This window comes from Astatotilapia calliptera, chromosome 19, assembly GCF_900246225.1.
Source record: "Astatotilapia calliptera chromosome 19, fAstCal1.2, whole genome shotgun sequence".
Classification (NCBI taxonomy): domain Eukaryota; kingdom Metazoa; phylum Chordata; class Actinopteri; order Cichliformes; family Cichlidae; genus Astatotilapia; species Astatotilapia calliptera.
In genome coordinates, this window is record NC_039320.1 from 17,767,779 (window position 1) to 17,785,030 (window position 17,252).

Below are 17,252 nucleotides of genomic sequence, written 5' to 3' on the forward strand. Positions count from 1 at the left end.
AAGAAAGTAAACAGACAAAAATGTCACTGAGGAGGTAAAATGCCTGCTATTTATCAGGGGGATATAAGATTTAGAGGGGAAACTTAAGTGGTCTCAACCTGAAAGCACCTAAAAGCAACTGGCAATAACTGTAATGCCAAGTCATTCATTTAAAAACATCTCATCTTTGGTAAAACAGTCTTGAAAATATTCATGTGCATGCACAAATATAGAAAAACACCAATATTTTACAAAAATACCTTCATTAAGAAAAAAAAAAAAAGCTGCTTCAACTTTGTGTCTGGATATAAAATGTAACAGTGCCCTTAAAAAAAAAATCAAGTAAATAACATTTCAGGTGCAAATTCAAAAGACAGACCGACTCCGTGATGGAGAGGATCTAAGTGCTCGCTGCTAATGATGCGTCTTTGCGCGTCCCGCCGATTTACGAAGAAAGGAAAACGTCAAGATCGGCGATGACGGCTGCCTGTCGTCTGGCAACAGTGTTCACGAGACGGTGAGGAAAAGATGGAGTTCCTAGGTCCAGCTGAAAATAAACAGAAGAGGAAACGGAGATAACAAATGACATCCATGTAGTACAGCCTGCAAATTACACTCACCAGACACTTTGTTAGGTGCACCGTGCTAATTATGAGCTGGACCCCATTTTCTTTGTGGAAAGAGTCAACAAGGTACTGAAAACATTCTTCAGAGATTTTTGGTTCACATTGACATGAGAGCCACGCCTCACACAGTTGCTGCAGATTTGTTAGCTGCACATCCAGTGAAACAGCCATTAGAAGATGGGGACACACTGCGATCATAAAGGCATTGATACAATCGGTACCAAGGCCTCCTGAAGTACGTCAAGGAAATAGTCCCCACACCATTACACCACCAGCCCAAACCACTGATACAGAGCAGGATGGATCCATGTTTTCATGTTGTTTACACCAACACCACCTGAATATTACAGCAGAAAACGAGATTCAAACCTGGCAACATTTTTTCATGTTTCTACAGCCCAAAGTTGGTAAATCTGTGTGAATTGTAGCCTCAGTTTCCCGTTCTTCGCTGAGAGAAGAGGCACCTGTTGTGGTCTTTTGCTGCTGTACACCAGAGATGCTCTTCTGCATACCTTGGCTGCCTAAAGTGGTTACATTTGAGTTACTGTTGCCTATCTGTCAGCTTCTGGCCACTCTCCTCTGACCTCTGGCATCAACAAGGGATTTTTACCCACATAACTTTTTGGACCATTCTCTGTAAACTCTTGAGATGGTTGTCTGGGAAAATTCCAGTAGATCAGCAGTTTCTGAAATACTCAAAACAGCCTGTCAGGCACCAACAACCACGGCATGTTTAAAGTCACTGAAATAACCTTTATTCCCCATCCGTTTGTAGTTCACAGAGTTGCTGCCATGCGATTGGCTGATAAGATATTTGCATAAATGAGTAGTTAAATAGGTATACCTAATGAAATGTCCAGTGAGCAAGTTACTCAAACACAGCAAATACAAAAATACAATTATGTTTTCATTATAAAGATGGACTCTGAGTGAAGTCTGTCTGTGCTGTATCAGCTGCTCCTGTGGTAAACTTGGTGGAAGGTGAAAAAAAAGCTTCTACTCCACGAAACTAATTTCCCTAATAGTGATAAGCCTGCCAGTGGAGAGCCATAAAGTCATCCTGCTGTTTAGATCAGCACAATCAGCCTCAATAATCAGCTCGAAAGACTGATTTACTGGAAGTTAAAATGCATAGACTTCAACTCTGCTACCCTTCTGTTGGTTGTATTGCAATACACACAACTGCGCTATTACGTATATCTAAAAGTAATACAGTGGGAATATAGAAGTAATTCACTGAAAGATGTCTTTTAGGTATTTTGGCCTTTAAACGGCAGCCTCCAAAATGACCACAAAAAAGAAACCGAACATAATAACCTTCACAAAGGTCAGATTTATTCTTCTGAATTATGTGAACGCATTACTTTTGCACCCAGTGAAATAGGGAGTGATGCATGAGAGCCTGCGGATGTATTTCTGGCAAGCATATTTTACCTGTAGCAGGTAGATGACTCTGGTTACTTCCTTTTCATTACGTCTAACTGGTTGCAAGATCCAGCAACTGGGCAACATCTCCCCACGGATGGCGTCCACACTGGGCCGAGGGAGAGACTCCTCAAACACAGACTGCATTGCCAGCACGTGCAGGCCACCCTGCAGCAGAGAAAACAATATCAATAAAACAGGTGCCGCTGCACTCTTTTGATCAGCCGGGAGGCAAGTGTACACCGACACCAACAGCTGACATGATTTCCTCCACACCCACTGCCTCTGAGTCAGAGTGTTGTTTATGCTCGGTGACTTCTAAGCATGAGTAGTATCTAAATAGCATGTTTAACATTTTGTGGATGAGGAACATGCTGTTAAATTGTTGTTTGCACTACAATGTAATCTGGATTTTTCTTTGTCAAGCTAAAGCGTGCAAACGCTGCACATACTCCCTGAGCCTTACACAAGAGAGATGAACAGTAATCATGCACGCCGGCTGGTTAATGTTGAAGCTGTGCTCACCTGTTTGGACTGCGAGCTGATGCAGCAGAAATCTCGCGGCTGGCTGAGGTGACAGGTGGACGAATCTGTGAGAATGTAAACTAAACAAAAATGGAGAGATACGTGAAAATGATCAAGTATAGTCGATACAAACCTGGAAATAAAACAACTGGGGCAATGTAATAAAAGCCCAATACTGGAAATAGATTTACTACTATAGAAACAGACAAACCAAACAGCTCCTGTGCAAGGATTTTATTTGCAGTGTGATGTTTGAGCGCAAGGCTCTTTCTCAGACTTTCATGAATACACTAACGAGCCTACTCATAATCTTCACAACAAACCACACATGACATATCTCGCCTTTTTCAGACTTCCATCTGTTAAAAAGTAATAAAAATAATGCTAGATAGTGTAACAGAAGAGCGTGGACAGGAGAGCAGTGAGAGAGAGTGGAAAGACACACAGCAAAGGGGCTTGTGTTGGACTCAAACTCGGGCCGCTGCATCTTTATCTTCAATTCTTTATGTATATTTTAGTGTCTGACAGACTCTTACTTGTTCTTTGTGATTGTGTATGCTGTACAAAAATCAATAAATACAACATTTAAAAAACAAAGTCACATATAAAGAAAAACTACACTACAAACAAATCATGTACCTTCAGTACGTTCTACTACGTGTTTTAATTATCCAGCACCAATTCTGTTTAATACTGGGATACTAGACTGGTGGAAAGAAAGTTCACTAAATAAAATGTCATATTCACGATACAGTGATTTGATACTTTAGTTTAAATTCTACATGCTTGCATAAAAAACAAAAATTATCCAAAGAATGAAAACTTGGAGAACAAGAGGCCAGCAGAAGTAAAAAAGGCCTCGTGGTGGGCTGCAGGTATTAAATGAAAACACACTGCAGGTGTGAGAATGGAGCTGGCCGCGTAATAAAACAAACTTGGCAGTGATGAATGAGACTGTGCTGAACCACGCTGTAGTACAGATAGTTAATGGATGCAGATGCGTTCGCTGAGAAGAATTTGCAGGCTCTATTAACTGCGTAGCACAAAATATAAATAGTTTTGCTGTCAAGATAAAAGTGTAAATATTATATTTTATTTTTAAGATTTGCTTTTTAGCAAAAGCACAAAGGTTTTTGCAAGGTAAACGGATTGCACAAGGCCACCTTACACAACCATAATTCATCAGTTTTTCTTTCTGAGCAATGACGTTTAAGCAGTGTTTTAGTTTTTGAACTCTCTCAGAAAATAAGCATCTTACTTTTTAAGATGATGTTTTAACTACTAGCATTATAACAAATGAATGGATAGGGAGGAATGAAGTTTCAAGAAATCTCCTTAAAATTGCGATATTCAGGATAACTCAAGATTAAATATACTGTCATTAAAACTGCTGCCTATGAGGATGTTGGCTCACCAAGCTGAGTGCTGTCATCTAGTGGTCGTGTCCACACTGAGCGGACTGACTGATTGTACATGTGGCTCTTGGACAGCTGGGAGATTAGGTTCCACAGGCTATCCGGTGGTCTGTCCAGCTCCCCAGCCCCCAGGAAACCGTGGACAGATGGGCAGGAAGAGGGTTTGTAGTATGCCTGAATTCCCCGTTCATCTCCTTGGTAACTGGGTAAAGATAGACAGAGTTCATTTTCTAATAGCACATAAATGATTTTTGTGTTGCAAATTGTCTACTTGCTCAAAATTATCCTGGAGCAGGCACGGAGGAAATCGAGAAAAGGGGAGATGGTTGGAGAATGCTCACCTCCAGCCTGCTGCGGCTTTGCCCGTCACCAAGTTGCCAAAATCCCCTGAGGCAGCCAGTCGCACCTGTCGAGAAAAAAATGTCTTACTCACCTCAAAAACAAATGCCAGTGAGAATAAACCCGAAATTTTTATAAAGGACAGTTAATTACTATGTGAATCTTTCAACTCAAATACAAAATACTAATTAGAATGTCTCTCCTAGAGCACGTTTTTCTACAGCTGACTTTTCAGCTATATTACCTCAGCCAGAGCTCGACCGAGAAGACTGAATGTGATGTCCTGATAGGTTGTCGATATGGAAGACGAGGAGCCGACGGATGCTGTCCGCTGGCGTGTACAGGCCGGAGATGAAGTCATCAGAGGTTCAAACCCGCTGCTCTGTTGGACGTCTAATAAATCACATGATATTATTAGCACATTTAGATACAGAGGGTGTAAAGAAGAGGGTAAAGAAGTGGTGACAAACCTGGGCAATGATCTCATTTATTAGTCGCCATATTTAACAAATTGCCAAAGCTTCCAAGGAAGGCAAATATAAAGCCTGAAATAGCAATGATTTATCTGGACGTCTTATTGAAATAATAATTAATCATGATTATTGCCCAAATCTATTTGGGGTTGGTGATTAACTGTCCTGCTGTTACCCTGGGCTGACAGCCACCCTCTCTGTGTCTTCACACTCTGTGGAGCACAAATAGGAGGACGTGTCCCAACCTTCAGCCCTTCATTCTTCATGATCTGGACAGAAGAAAAGTTGAGCCTTTTTAGCTCAGTCTTAAATCTCAGTTTCATTTCAAATCTAATGTATCATGTAGCATTAATATACAGACCTGTCCTGTTCGAACTGGTCTGTTGCCCTGCTGTAGTTGGGTGGTGTTGCCACTGTTGTACCCTGATGTTGGTCCAGAGGAAAGACTCAGACTGGACCCCGTGCACAAAGTGCTGTTGCTTATCCTTGTCCGATGCCTCAAGTCATCCTGTCCGGCACACGTCACCTAGAGTCAAGTTCATACAGACAAAACTATTTATCCAAACATTTACAACAACATCTAAATGCTGCACAGCACACAGGATCCCCTCTATAGTCACTTTTATCATGATAAGATGAAGACCCTGGAGTTCACTGGCTGGGATCTTTAATTATTCTCTGTGATATGGATCTGACTGACCTTGTCTTCCTGAGATAGGGCCTGCTGCTGTAGCCTCCTCTTCTCAAGCTCAGTCCGTTCTCGCAGTCGTTCTCGTGCCTTTGCGATCTCCGTCCTGGCTTCTTCCCGAGCTCGACCATAGTCCCGCAACAGCTGCTCAATGTCAGATGGATACTGGCTTTCTTCCCTTGGAGCATCTGGCATTCTTCAGTAAAAACAAATAAGAGCCAAATAGATTTTCTGTTTACATCACTCCTGAAAACCTAAGCACGAAATGTGAGATTCAAGGAGCCCGTTGTGCTTTGATTTTGTGAAACTCAGCATCTCACCTGGCGCTCTCTATCACTTCTTGCCGAAGCCTTTGAAGATGCTCTTTGTGCCGACTGGGCATTGCAATAGATGCAGCCTCCTGAGGACGGAGGCGTGGGTGCTTGCTCGGACTCAAGCTACGAGCTCTCCGGTAAGTCTGGAGGCGCTCCTCCCTCTCCTGCCTCAAACCCTCAATACTCCTGCGATGCCTGAGGGATCCAATTTAAAAAACAGTAATGTCAATGAAGTCTAAGAGAAGACCAGTTTTAGAAAATATCAATGTATCCGCAGTATCAATTACGAAAGCGTTTTATGCTTTAAAAGCTGGCACTGAATGTCAGGTGAGAATATTATTATTATTTCTTTTGGATTTTTTAATTAGGCATTTCCACTTTGGTGTGTATTAAACATTTTAAAGCAAATCTTATGTCAAAATAGAGCATTTGTGGCAACTGTATCCTTACACATCATACAGCTGCTGTTTTGTAGAAGCAGAAGCTGGCGTCACAAGCTCTTCTTTGGACCTCGGGGACAACATCTTTAGCAGCGTGTCCGTCTCTCCCAGCCTGTAATGAAGCTTAGCCTCTGCCAGCTCCACAGTCAGTGGTGTCGGGTTCATGTTGAGGTTGACCGTCGCCATCACCTGCTCTCTCTCCTGTCGCAGCTTCACTATCTCCTTTGCCCTCCTGTCGCTCTGCGCCACAGATTCTGCATTTGAACCAAAGCTCCCGACTTCACCCCATTCGGCACACTCTCTGCGTTTGTTGTGCTCACTGGTCACAAATGTGGTCAGGTTTTTTGAGCATTTTGACTGTTGCTGATTGACCCCCGACCAGTTGGTGAACTTGTTGTGCATAGGCAGGTCCTCCGGGACTCTCTGATTATCTTGACAAGGAAACACATCGCTGACAGGTTCAATGTTCACAAGCACATCTGTGTTGCATTCACTGGGTGCTAGTGACATTATATCATCCTCTTGAGGTTGATCAGCCTTGTCGCTGAATGGAGATAGACTGTAGTTAAAATCCCCAGCATTAGGCACAAGTCTTCTGAAGTCTGATGCCTGCTGTTTGCGCACATCAGTCTGTTTTAATGTGGGGGAAATGTGGTTCTGCAAAATTAAACCATTTGCTGAAGTAGGCGTCCACTGCGGGGATGCCACCGGCCATTTGGACCCGAGCTTGTGGTTGTCCTTGTCTTGATAGTTCACATGTCTCCCATCAGAATCTGCATATGTTTCCATTGATGGATTTGGACTTGAAGAGCACTTATCTAATCTTTTAGAGCTTGTGCAACTAATTTCACTCACTTTCTCAAGTGATACTGATTCTAATTTGTCAGAGGAAGAATCACAATCCCGTAAGGACATCCGATTGCCATCTGAAACAGAAGGAATGGTCATGCTGTCATCCTCAGAGGGATGGTTTGTCTTTTGAGCCTTATATTTTGCAGAACATGTTACCGACTGTTTACCCTTGAGCCTCGTGCGTAATCTGGCTCCCACTGTAAGAATAGGAGAAGACGCACGGTCTGTATATGTGACCATTTTCTTCAGATGAGGAGATGTGAGGTGTGTTAATGAAGGGCTGTGATTTTCTTGGTAGCAGATTTTTGATGACCTATGGGTGATTTCAGGGACTGCAGTACTTCTGCGGCCCAGTGCTTCAGAGACTCTAGATGAAGCAGACCTTACACGCCTTTGACAGTCAGCTGCAGTCTTTGCACGAGCAGTTTTGAGAGGGTCATTCGCAGGCTGTGAGGAAACAGAGGTGTTAAACCTCAGGTCAGGCATACTTTGCATCTTTTCAACTGTGTTAGATTTTGTTTTTACCACACAGTGGATATTTTTGTCTTGAGAGACACTCACAGCATCAGAACCAATCACTTTGACTATGACATTGACTTCATGAGATTTAGACTTCTCACTGGGTGACAGAAGAACAGCAGCTTTCTTCTCTGCTGGAGCTACAAGCCTCTCAGTCTGGATCCCAACATCTGCAGCTGTCTGAGTTGAGCAGTCTCTCTTGGTGCCACCATTAGACTCGACGTAAGATGTGCTAAGATCAGAGAAGTTAATACTCCTTGAACTGAAACTGCGAACTTCACCTGTCCTCATTCCCTGGACGTCCCCCAGCAGGTTTGAGGTGCTGTTGATTAACTTAGAAATGTGAGCTGACATGCTTTCCATACTGGCCCAAGTTGGAGATTCTGTGATATCCACCTTGTTTTTCTGTGACGCGGGTACATCTGTGTTGCTCCTTTTGTGACGATCTTTCCTCTTCAGAGAGCTACAGTTCTTACCGTTACCCTGCGCCTGAAGCTCACGCTCAGTCTGAGTACTGTGTTCGCATGTCCTTTGTGCGTTTGTTTTGCTCGTCTGGCACTCTTGCTCAGGTGAGTAAACAAACATGATTTCATCTACTCGACCGGAAGCGTTGCCAGGATCGCCAGGAACACTGTTGACTGGAGAACCGCTGTCTGCTGTCAGATTAGCAGGGCAACTGCAGATATTCGCAAATGCCTGTTGACAGGGTGTAAGCCGAGATGTTTTAGTTGCTTGTTCTTTATAATCCTCCACACTACTAAGAGTACTAGAGAGTCCCTTGTTTGTAGCATATGTGCTAAGATGAGAATTAAATGGAGAGTTCTGCTCATTCAGACCATTATCGACACTGCAGCACCTTGTTATACGTTTCTCTGAGCTGTTTAAAAGTGGAGAATTACTGGATAGGTCAGCAGCACTTCCAAACGCTGGGTAGCAATGTTGGCCTGAGTCGTCTTCTTGCCACTGGTGAACATAAGGGTTGATGTCACTGGATGCAAAATGAATAGGGGAGTCTTGAGACTTTGGCACATGCTGTGGCTCCTTTTTGTTTGCATGCGGGCTAATTTGTTCCGTTTTCTGTGACACTGACCGAAGAGGTAAGGAGTGTCTTTTTAGCGTGTAAGCTTTACTAAGCTTAACTTCGTTTTTGCCGGGGTTTCCATGGGAAAAAGTCTTCACGTTTGATTTGTTTGCTGCTGCTAAAGTAGATTGTCCTGCATTGCTTTTTCTTGGCTGTCTGACTTCAGGTTTGACATCATTCTGAATGTCAAGCTTGACCCATTTAGATGCCAGCCTGCTGTGATGCATCCTAGTGGCGGCGTGGTCCTCCTCATCCTCGTCTGATGACTTAAGAGAGGAGTCAGAGGAAGATGTGGGACAGGTCCTGATGTGAGACTTTCTGAACCGCTTAGTTTTGCCTTTTTGCATCATAAGAGAAGAATTTCCTAACATGCCTCCAGTTGTGCTTTTCTTGGGCTCTTTGGCGATTACAGGTCTAAAACAACTTGGATTTTTAAAGCAGTTTTGCTGTAGCATTTTAGATTGTGACTCCGCCGTTACTGCTCGATTGTGTGGCACGAATGGTTGGGTCAAAGTCTCTTTGTCACTTTTCATTATGCAATCTCCACTGCTAATGATTTGAGTATTTTCATTAAATTTGGGATGTGACTCAGATAAATTTGGGGGTTTGTTTTTGCAGCAGCTCTGAGACGAGTTATCGGAATCAGTCTGTCGATAGCTGAACTCATCCTGTGCTGTGACAGAAGGTTTGCCTCCTGTTGTGGTGTCTCGTTCAACATTTACATCATGCCCAGCCGAGCCTTTCATGCAGACATCCTCACCACGGGGTGTGTTCTGGTTGCTGTAGCTTCTGTCTGCTTTAAACTGATGTAATCCACCACCAGCTAATAACTTCATGGCTCCAGATATTTCGCCACTGGTTTGGAAATGTTGAATCATCTTTGGCGTGTTTGGTTTGGGTGAATAATTATCTTTATTGACAACGTTCGATGCAGTTTCCACACCTGTGCGCCCCATAGCAGTACAGCTACAATTCACTTTTATGCAGTCAGTGGTGAAAAGTGTTTCAGGGCTTATTTGGTTAAGTTGTGGGCATGTCTGCTTAGCATTGGAAGCTGGGGGATCTGTCTGGCTGTCCGCTTTTTTGGAGCAAATATCAGTAATAACTGGATGAAGATTAGCTATTATTTCACGTTTGCCTGCATCATTAATTTGTTTTTGTGTTACAAAGGCATCACTTGCTGACAAAGAGTCGCTAGCGTGCTCGCACCCTGCCTGGCTGCACAGAGTCAGACTTGAGTGGATATGTGGAAGTGAGTTTTGGAAAACACAGCGGCTGAAGACCTGCTTGTTTAATGTTCCATCAGACACGCTATGAGCGCTGTCAAAGGTTTCCGTCACTTCAGTACATACAACCGTGCTGCTATTCCTCAATTCAGCTGCCATAGCTGAAGCCAGGTGCTCACTTTTATCCACCTTATTTTTACTTATCAGTAAAGTTTCCAGTGTAGGATGTCCACTCAGGTTTGTTCCTTCTTTCGCTTGATTACTCCTTTCATCTCGCAGATGTTTTGCTGTCCATCTACATTCATTACTGTTTGAAACAAAATGAATTGCAGATGATGACAAGGCATTCAGACTTTGACTCAAGCTCTTCCTGGCCCCATCACTATCCATCAATGTCAATTTCATGTGCTCTTTCACCACTTCTGCGATTCTCAGATCAATAGTGCTGCAAATAGCATCTGACTTGCATACGTGTTCTCCCCTTTCCTGGTTTTTTCCATGGTTATTCACTCGGGATTCTCTCTGTTCTGTTTCTACAAACTGTTCCTTTAGGGTTACACCCACCTTTTGGACTACTTTATTATCGCCAAATGAAATACTATTCTGTGAATCTTTTTCATGACTCTGAAGCCCAAACTGAGAGTCCTCAAAGACGCCACGACTTGGTTCGAGTTTCCCACTGCTGCAATCAGATACTGGCAATGCAACTGAAGACACTGTATCTTGTGTAACGCTGCCAACAACACAAACAGAATCACATCCTCTGCTGCTAGTTTCTACTGCAGGCTCTTCTTTATTAGAATCCCCGGTGCTATTATTGTCATCAGGGCAAATCTCCTCATGGCTGTCACCTGATGCACAGCAGAAGCTTACCAGCTCGCTGCTGTCCTGTGTATTTGGTATTTTCAAGCTGCCCATGAAAGTATCTTCTTTGTCTTTGTTTCTCTTCCTGGAATTTTTACAAGTTGATTTATCAACTTCCTGCTGTAGTGCAGTGGCCTGCTCAGCGTCTTTGATTCCATCCCTTATAAGAAATGCATCTTCTGCATTTGTAAACTTACACTGCTGTAAATCTCTCACCTTTTCTGTTCCACAATCGAGACTGCATACTCTTGCCTTTTCAGTAGAAGGTTTTAAGAGACTTGCAGCTTCAGGCATCTCAGCCAGTACTTCACGTGGGTTTGTAGGATTTGTGGAGAAATGGATTACTGACTGAGACAATGAGCTGCACATTTCATGGTCAGAGGACACTGTAATGTCAGCAAACATCATATTGGAGGAATCTGCAAACACCTGAATCAAATTTGATGTTGTTTGTGTGGTCTGGGAAATTTCAGTCTCCATTTGATCTAATGAAGATGCTGGATGCTGACTGTAACTGAAAATTGGAGTACCTGTAATAGAAGGATCTCTCATTTTTGCGGGTTCTCCTAAACACTCTGCACAACACCTTACATCCTTCTGATTATCAGACTTCAGGGCATTGTCTGGTGTTGTCAGCGCCTGAAAACCCCCCAAAACTTCAAGGTCGTGTTCTTCCACTTTCATGTTTACACCTTCAGTGCTAGTGGACGTAGAGCTATGGCTTCTAGATCCAACCTGAGAGCCAGACAGATTCATACTTGTCGGACTGGGACTACTGCTGCTGATCTCTGCGTGTCGGAACATAATGTTTCTTTGAAAAGGAAGAGAATCCCTCTGCATCCTGGGACTCTCTGCTGCATCTGTGGAGGACCAGGCATCAGTGAGAACCAGCGGGTTTTCTGGCTCCCTCACACTGCAGCTGCTCAGAGAGCGTGGGCTACTGGTTAAAGCCTCCACATTCCCAAAGTCCTGATTTAATTTATGTACAGTGTCTCTGCCTCTAGAATCTGCTACTAATGAGCTTTGAGAAGAAGGCTTCATTGTTGTATCAATTTGTCTTGTCTTCGGGGAGCTTTGATGGCTCCAGTATGCCTCTATTGGGATTACGAGAGTTTTCTGACGGCTGTCCCACTCAAAACTGGTCTCTACTGTTTTAGTGTGCAGCTTGGATGAATCAGTGGAATCCGTCACCAGTGAGTAGGTTGGTACCAGTGTCTGGCTAAATCTCTTCACTGTTGAGAATTTAACAGTGCTCTCCAAACTGAGTGAATCTTTAGACATCTGACTGTCTTCACTCTCTGCTTCGCTTTGAGCTGCATCCTCATGTCTCAGCTGCTCTGCTAGAGCTGTGGCATAAGCAGAGGACAGAGAATCAAGAGAGAAAAGGCTCTCGCAGTCTGATGTCCCATTGTCTTTGACTTCTCGCTCTTCCTCCCATCCAACCAGTCCATGCTGCTCATCGATCCATCTACTAGTCTTGTTCATCAGAGCCTCAGTACTATGCCACCGTCTATGTCTAATGCTCTCAAACAGAGTCCTTTGGTCAAGCTCCTCACACGAGACTGTAGTTTTAATGGTACATTTCCTTTGACCCATTTTGGTGTCTCTAAGGCTCTTGTCTCTTCTTTGTCTCCAGTGAAATTTACTTGTAAATTTTCCAAGCAGCTTAGGCAGTTGTCTATTCACACCTGAGGGAGGTTTTCTGAACACTCTGGACAGAGCTCTTTTTATCCTGGGCCCCACAGAACGAGGAAACGACTTGCTGATGGTTCCTAATCTGCTGTTATCTGCATGACAGGATGTTTTCTCGTGCATAACAGGGCCATTCTCAGAACTGGGTTTGTCTGTGGATGATCCTTGAAAGTTTTCCTTGCCGACTAGCAGCAAACTACATCCAAGAGGCAACTTCTGTGTACCCGTCAATTTCTGGTCTGACCTGTTTTTAAAAGACAGGTCTCGGTTCGGAAGCAGAGGTTTCCTTTCTGGCCTTTCCCGGCAGAGCTGGGTTTGTGGTCCCTCCTTGGCAGTCTGTGTGATCTTTTCAGGGGAGGTTACTCCATTCTGGCGGGGCTGATTTTGCTCTGAGAAGATAGAACCAGAACAACTTTGGGTCCTTTCCCGAGGAAGACACTCATCCGAAACCCACTTCCTGCTACCAGTCCAATCGGACGTTGTGGGTGAATTTAAAGTCAGGTCTGTGGATCTGTTTCTCTTGAGGAAGTGTCTGTTGGAGAAGGAGAAAAACAGATGTCTTAACAGTCAAGACCTAAATAATTAAAAAAACCTGAAAAACTGCTTCCTGAATCCTCACCAACAGATTTTACTGTCCCCTTACCTGAAGATGGGTGTGTTCTGTGGGTAGAGTCGGGACAAAAGATCGGATGAAAACGAGTGTCTACGAGAATCAAACGGTCGTCCTTTGACCTTTGAGGGCGATCCAGCCTCAGGAGATTCTGGGCTGTCTGGTCCTAAAGGCAGAGTCTTTTCCAGCTGCTGTAACTCTTTCTTTGCTTCCAACAGATGCTGCTTGCTGGCGATTCTCTCCAGCTGGTAACGCAGCCTTTTGCGCCGAATGCGGCTCTCGGCCCGGCAGAGAGCGTGATGCTTTAGCAATTCATCCTGCACTGCCTTCTTCCTGGCTCTTATCACTTGGGATGGACAATCCACTGAAACATCTTTCTGATCCCTGAACACATGGCTTGTTAACCTCTCCAGCAGGGGTGCAGGGAGGAGGTCTGCTTGAACTCCAGACTCCTGAGTGATCCTCTGTTCAACAGCTGTCAGGCGATGTTTCTCCTTCAAAATCCACTGCTGGACTGTTGATTAAAGACAGAAAGTAGGACATTTTGAGCACTAGAAATCGCAATCAATATGACTTTTGGTATGTCATCCTTTTTTCTTTTTTTTAAACGATGCAGAATTTCAGCTTGGATTTTGAATAATACTTGTGTAAGTGATGAAATGCAAAGAGTTCTCACTCTCAGTGTGCTGCTGTTGGAGGTAGGCCTGCTCCCTTTCTAGCTCTCTCTCAGCCCGTCTCTGTTCAGCCTGAATCTCCTGACGCAAACTCTCCACGAAGCGTTTCTGCTCCTCCACACGCTGCCTGGCAGAAGGCTCCTCACCGGGAGAGAAGCATGCACCCACCTGCTGTGGGAGATTCGCTTCTTTGACACTACAAAAAGAGATGCATGACACAGATGAAGCACAGACTGAGAAACGATGATGAAATAAGAGAGAAAAAAAGACAACCATGGAGAGTAAAACGATCATTTTACCTCACCTATGTGTAGTTTGATGTCTAGAATTTTATAGTTTGGTGGCAGAGAGGTTGAAAGTAAAGGATACTGTTGTGTTCAGCGTCTCATGAGTAACTAAGCAACCCCTGAGCCTGAATCGTAAACAGCTAACTGGGATTGTTCACAAGGGTGGGGGCTAATGGAAACATGCACTCCACCAAGTGGAAGGACTTATGCATGAATCTACAGGAAGGACACTGGATTTGTAATTCTTATCAAATATGAAAGTGGGGACAGAAAAATACCTGTTTAACCCACATATATTCACAGAGTGGGAAACATTGCCTTAAAACAGTATTTACCTGTTATCAGGGGTCACAAGGCAAAGCTCTGTGTAGGTGCAGGTCATGCCACCTTCACTGGCCTTAAAAGAAAAATTAATATTTTAGTGTTTACAGACAAAATAAGAAATGTGTTAAAAGGGAAATTCTGTGTATCATTAGCATTCAAGTGTATCACCCAATCATCTGCTCATCATAAATATTTTCATGATTGTCATCCTAATCAACAGCATCGCATTCGTTTTGGGACGATTAGCACCTACCCGCCTGCGTTCCCGAAGGACAGCTGCTTCAGCCGGGTGGTTGAAGCGGAACTTATGCACTCCTCCCAAGGTAATCACTGTTCCTGGAGACAGAGAGACAAATCTTTCATCATGAGCTGTGCTAAACCCATGGCATTGTGTTCATGGAAGCTGTGTGTGTGTGTACCCTGCATTTTTATCTTTAAGGTAACTCTGTAAATCTTTAAGCATATGTGCATTTATATTTTTTTTAGCTTTGCTGAATGTATATGTGTGTCGAGAACATCATTTTTTTCCCCTGCTTATTTGAAAGACAAATTGCTCACAGCATGTTCTTTTGATTCTTGGATGAAATTCAAGTTTCGTTTAAGGCCAGCATTAATTAAGCAAAAGGCATCAACTGCATTTGAAGTCATGAATTAGCTTTACGTGCAGCAGAGCAAAGCAGTAACTCACCAAAAGCTGATTTACAATATCTACATAAAAATAATCAATCAAATCACAAAATTGGACTCGCACAGCTCAAATCCAACATTAAAACTACAGATGGCACGATACCACTTTTTTATGTGCGATACCGATATCATATATTTGGATATCTGCCGATACCGATATGAATCCGATATAGTGTGTTTTTTAATCAATAAAACTGTTTTTTTAATATATTGCTGCATTTTGTATAAGTTCATACTCAAGTTTAAATAAACAACAACACTAAAGCTATTCTATTATACCTGAATGTAAAAAATACACTGCACCCAAAATATTTCATAGTTCAGCAAAACTGATCAATCTAATAAACTTAAACCTACTCAATCCTTCCTATTCTGGTATTTTAAAGAGTACTTAGCAGAAATATTAAGCAACCTAACTAACAGGGTTGCAAACTCCCAGCAAAAAAAAATAAAAAATAGGGAACCACCCCCCACCCTCCACCTCATGATGCTTAATCGACGTAATCAACCTTAATTTGATGCAGTGTGAAAAAAAAAATGCACAGAAATAAATTATTTTTCAAGAAATATTAAATAGATTCAACATCTTTCTTCAACAAAATTGCAGACTGCACAGATGGTGTCTTCCCAAAGGAAAAAGTAGTATAGCTTACTAGGGTATATTAGACTTAACAGTTACTATATACAGTAATGGACTTCTATATATTTTACATAAGCTTAAAACTTTGGGTGTAAGATTCAGATAATTATTTATTAAAAGCTAGACATTTTAAATGAGAATAAGAAAGAAAAGTATGTCTTTGTGCCCCCTTTTCCCTGTTCATGCCCTATTGGCCCCCTGGCTAAACTTTGCTAGATCCGCCCCTGCACAGTTACCAGCCATCAGCTACGTAGAAAACGATCCTGGTGTAGAAAGTAATATTAAATAAATTCTAACAACAGCTTATCAAGCTTAAACGTGCTGCTGTTGTTCAGCCGCTGGTTTCCTCTTTCTGGCGCGAAGTGGGCCAAAAACAAACAAGAGAGACGGACACGCGACGGAAAAGCCGATCAGCTGATCATTAATCAGTTTCACGATTGAAGTAGCAGCAAGAAGAGGCAGTCGCTCCATATATCGGTTGTTAAGCTTAACGTGGGAATGCTTTACAAACATTCAGAGATGAACTTACACACTTGCTTTACTTCTCTCTGGGATAACTTCCTCGGAGATGAAATGCTGGTTTGGTAGCGAGGCTACAAATACACATAGCCGCTCTATCACGTGAGCACACTGCTCCGACGTGCTACGGTTATGAGCCGAGTTACGCCGTGTCGCAAGTTTTGTGAGGTGCTTTTTTGATATTTAATGGATCGGATTACATTTTTATTTCTCTCCGATATCCGATCCAGTAATTTACGTCAGTATTGGACTGATACCGATACGTAATATCGGATCGGTCCGTCTCTAATTAAAAAATAAATTTTTTTCTCCTTTTTGTACCAAGATAACCAGCTTCTGTCACATTATCTGGGGCAAACCTGGTGGGAACCAAAGACAGTATGAACAAAGTGCTCTGCTGAGGACATGAGCTGACCTTGAGCCAGTCTACAGGACTCTGTGACCTCTCTGTCGTTGAGCAGGCAGACACAGCTCGGCACTGGCCTGAGCGTCACCACACCCCCGTGGTTTTCAATCTCACAGCTGGCGCTGCCCTGCAAGACTACACACAGAATGCAGAAATGTTGTGACACATTTTGATTTAGAAAGCTGTACCGTTGCTGCTATTCAACTACACAACATTTACAGCATCTAATGCAACATTTAATGAAAAAGGGGCTTATAATACATCCACATCGTCATAATGTACCCTGCACCTTGTGTGCAATAACCTACATGACAAACTCAAAAATATACTTTGTCTGTATTGTATCATTTCTGTTTCCAGACCTCTCTTATCGCATGGCTTTAAGAGAATAAATAAATACCTATTTGTGGTTCTTCAAATTGGTCCTGAGGTCCAATGCGGGTAACTCCTTCCTGTAACAAAAAATATATTGTGAGCATGATAGCTCTAATCAAAATCCACATACAACACAAAAATATCTAAAAAAAAAAAAAAAAACAAGCAAATATTTTGACACAAAATCTTCTGTGAAGGGGTTTTAACGTCTATTCTTTCACTTACCTGGAAGAAAAATAAATGTGATTTGTTTAATCTGAAGTCTTATCTAA

The 17,252-nt window shown here is 42.8% G+C and overlaps 1 protein-coding gene across 1 annotated transcript in view; it reads right to left on the minus strand.

Moving 5' to 3' along the window:
* Nucleotides 1–273: 273 nt before the first annotated feature.
* The window catches only part of stard9 (StAR-related lipid transfer (START) domain containing 9), a 38,711-nt gene continuing 21,732 nt past the window's right edge, over nt 274–17,252 (minus strand). Inside the window, exons 16-32 of the mRNA XM_026151729.1 lie at nt 17,006–17,057; nt 16,615–16,740; nt 14,607–14,689; nt 14,365–14,426; nt 13,745–13,938; nt 13,102–13,582; nt 6,235–12,990; nt 5,791–5,979; nt 5,483–5,666; nt 5,144–5,308; nt 4,958–5,051; nt 4,554–4,702; nt 4,312–4,376; nt 3,970–4,172; nt 2,556–2,635; nt 2,040–2,198; nt 274–526 (exon numbers count right to left, since the gene is read on the minus strand). Of these exons, the coding sequence (XP_026007514.1) occupies nt 425–526; nt 2,040–2,198; nt 2,556–2,635; nt 3,970–4,172; nt 4,312–4,376; nt 4,554–4,702; nt 4,958–5,051; nt 5,144–5,308; nt 5,483–5,666; nt 5,791–5,979; nt 6,235–12,990; nt 13,102–13,582; nt 13,745–13,938; nt 14,365–14,426; nt 14,607–14,689; nt 16,615–16,740; nt 17,006–17,057 (9,144 nt within the window). The 3' untranslated portion in view covers nt 274–424. The remainder of the gene's footprint in view (nt 527–2,039; nt 2,199–2,555; nt 2,636–3,969; nt 4,173–4,311; nt 4,377–4,553; nt 4,703–4,957; nt 5,052–5,143; nt 5,309–5,482; nt 5,667–5,790; nt 5,980–6,234; nt 12,991–13,101; nt 13,583–13,744; nt 13,939–14,364; nt 14,427–14,606; nt 14,690–16,614; nt 16,741–17,005; nt 17,058–17,252) is intronic.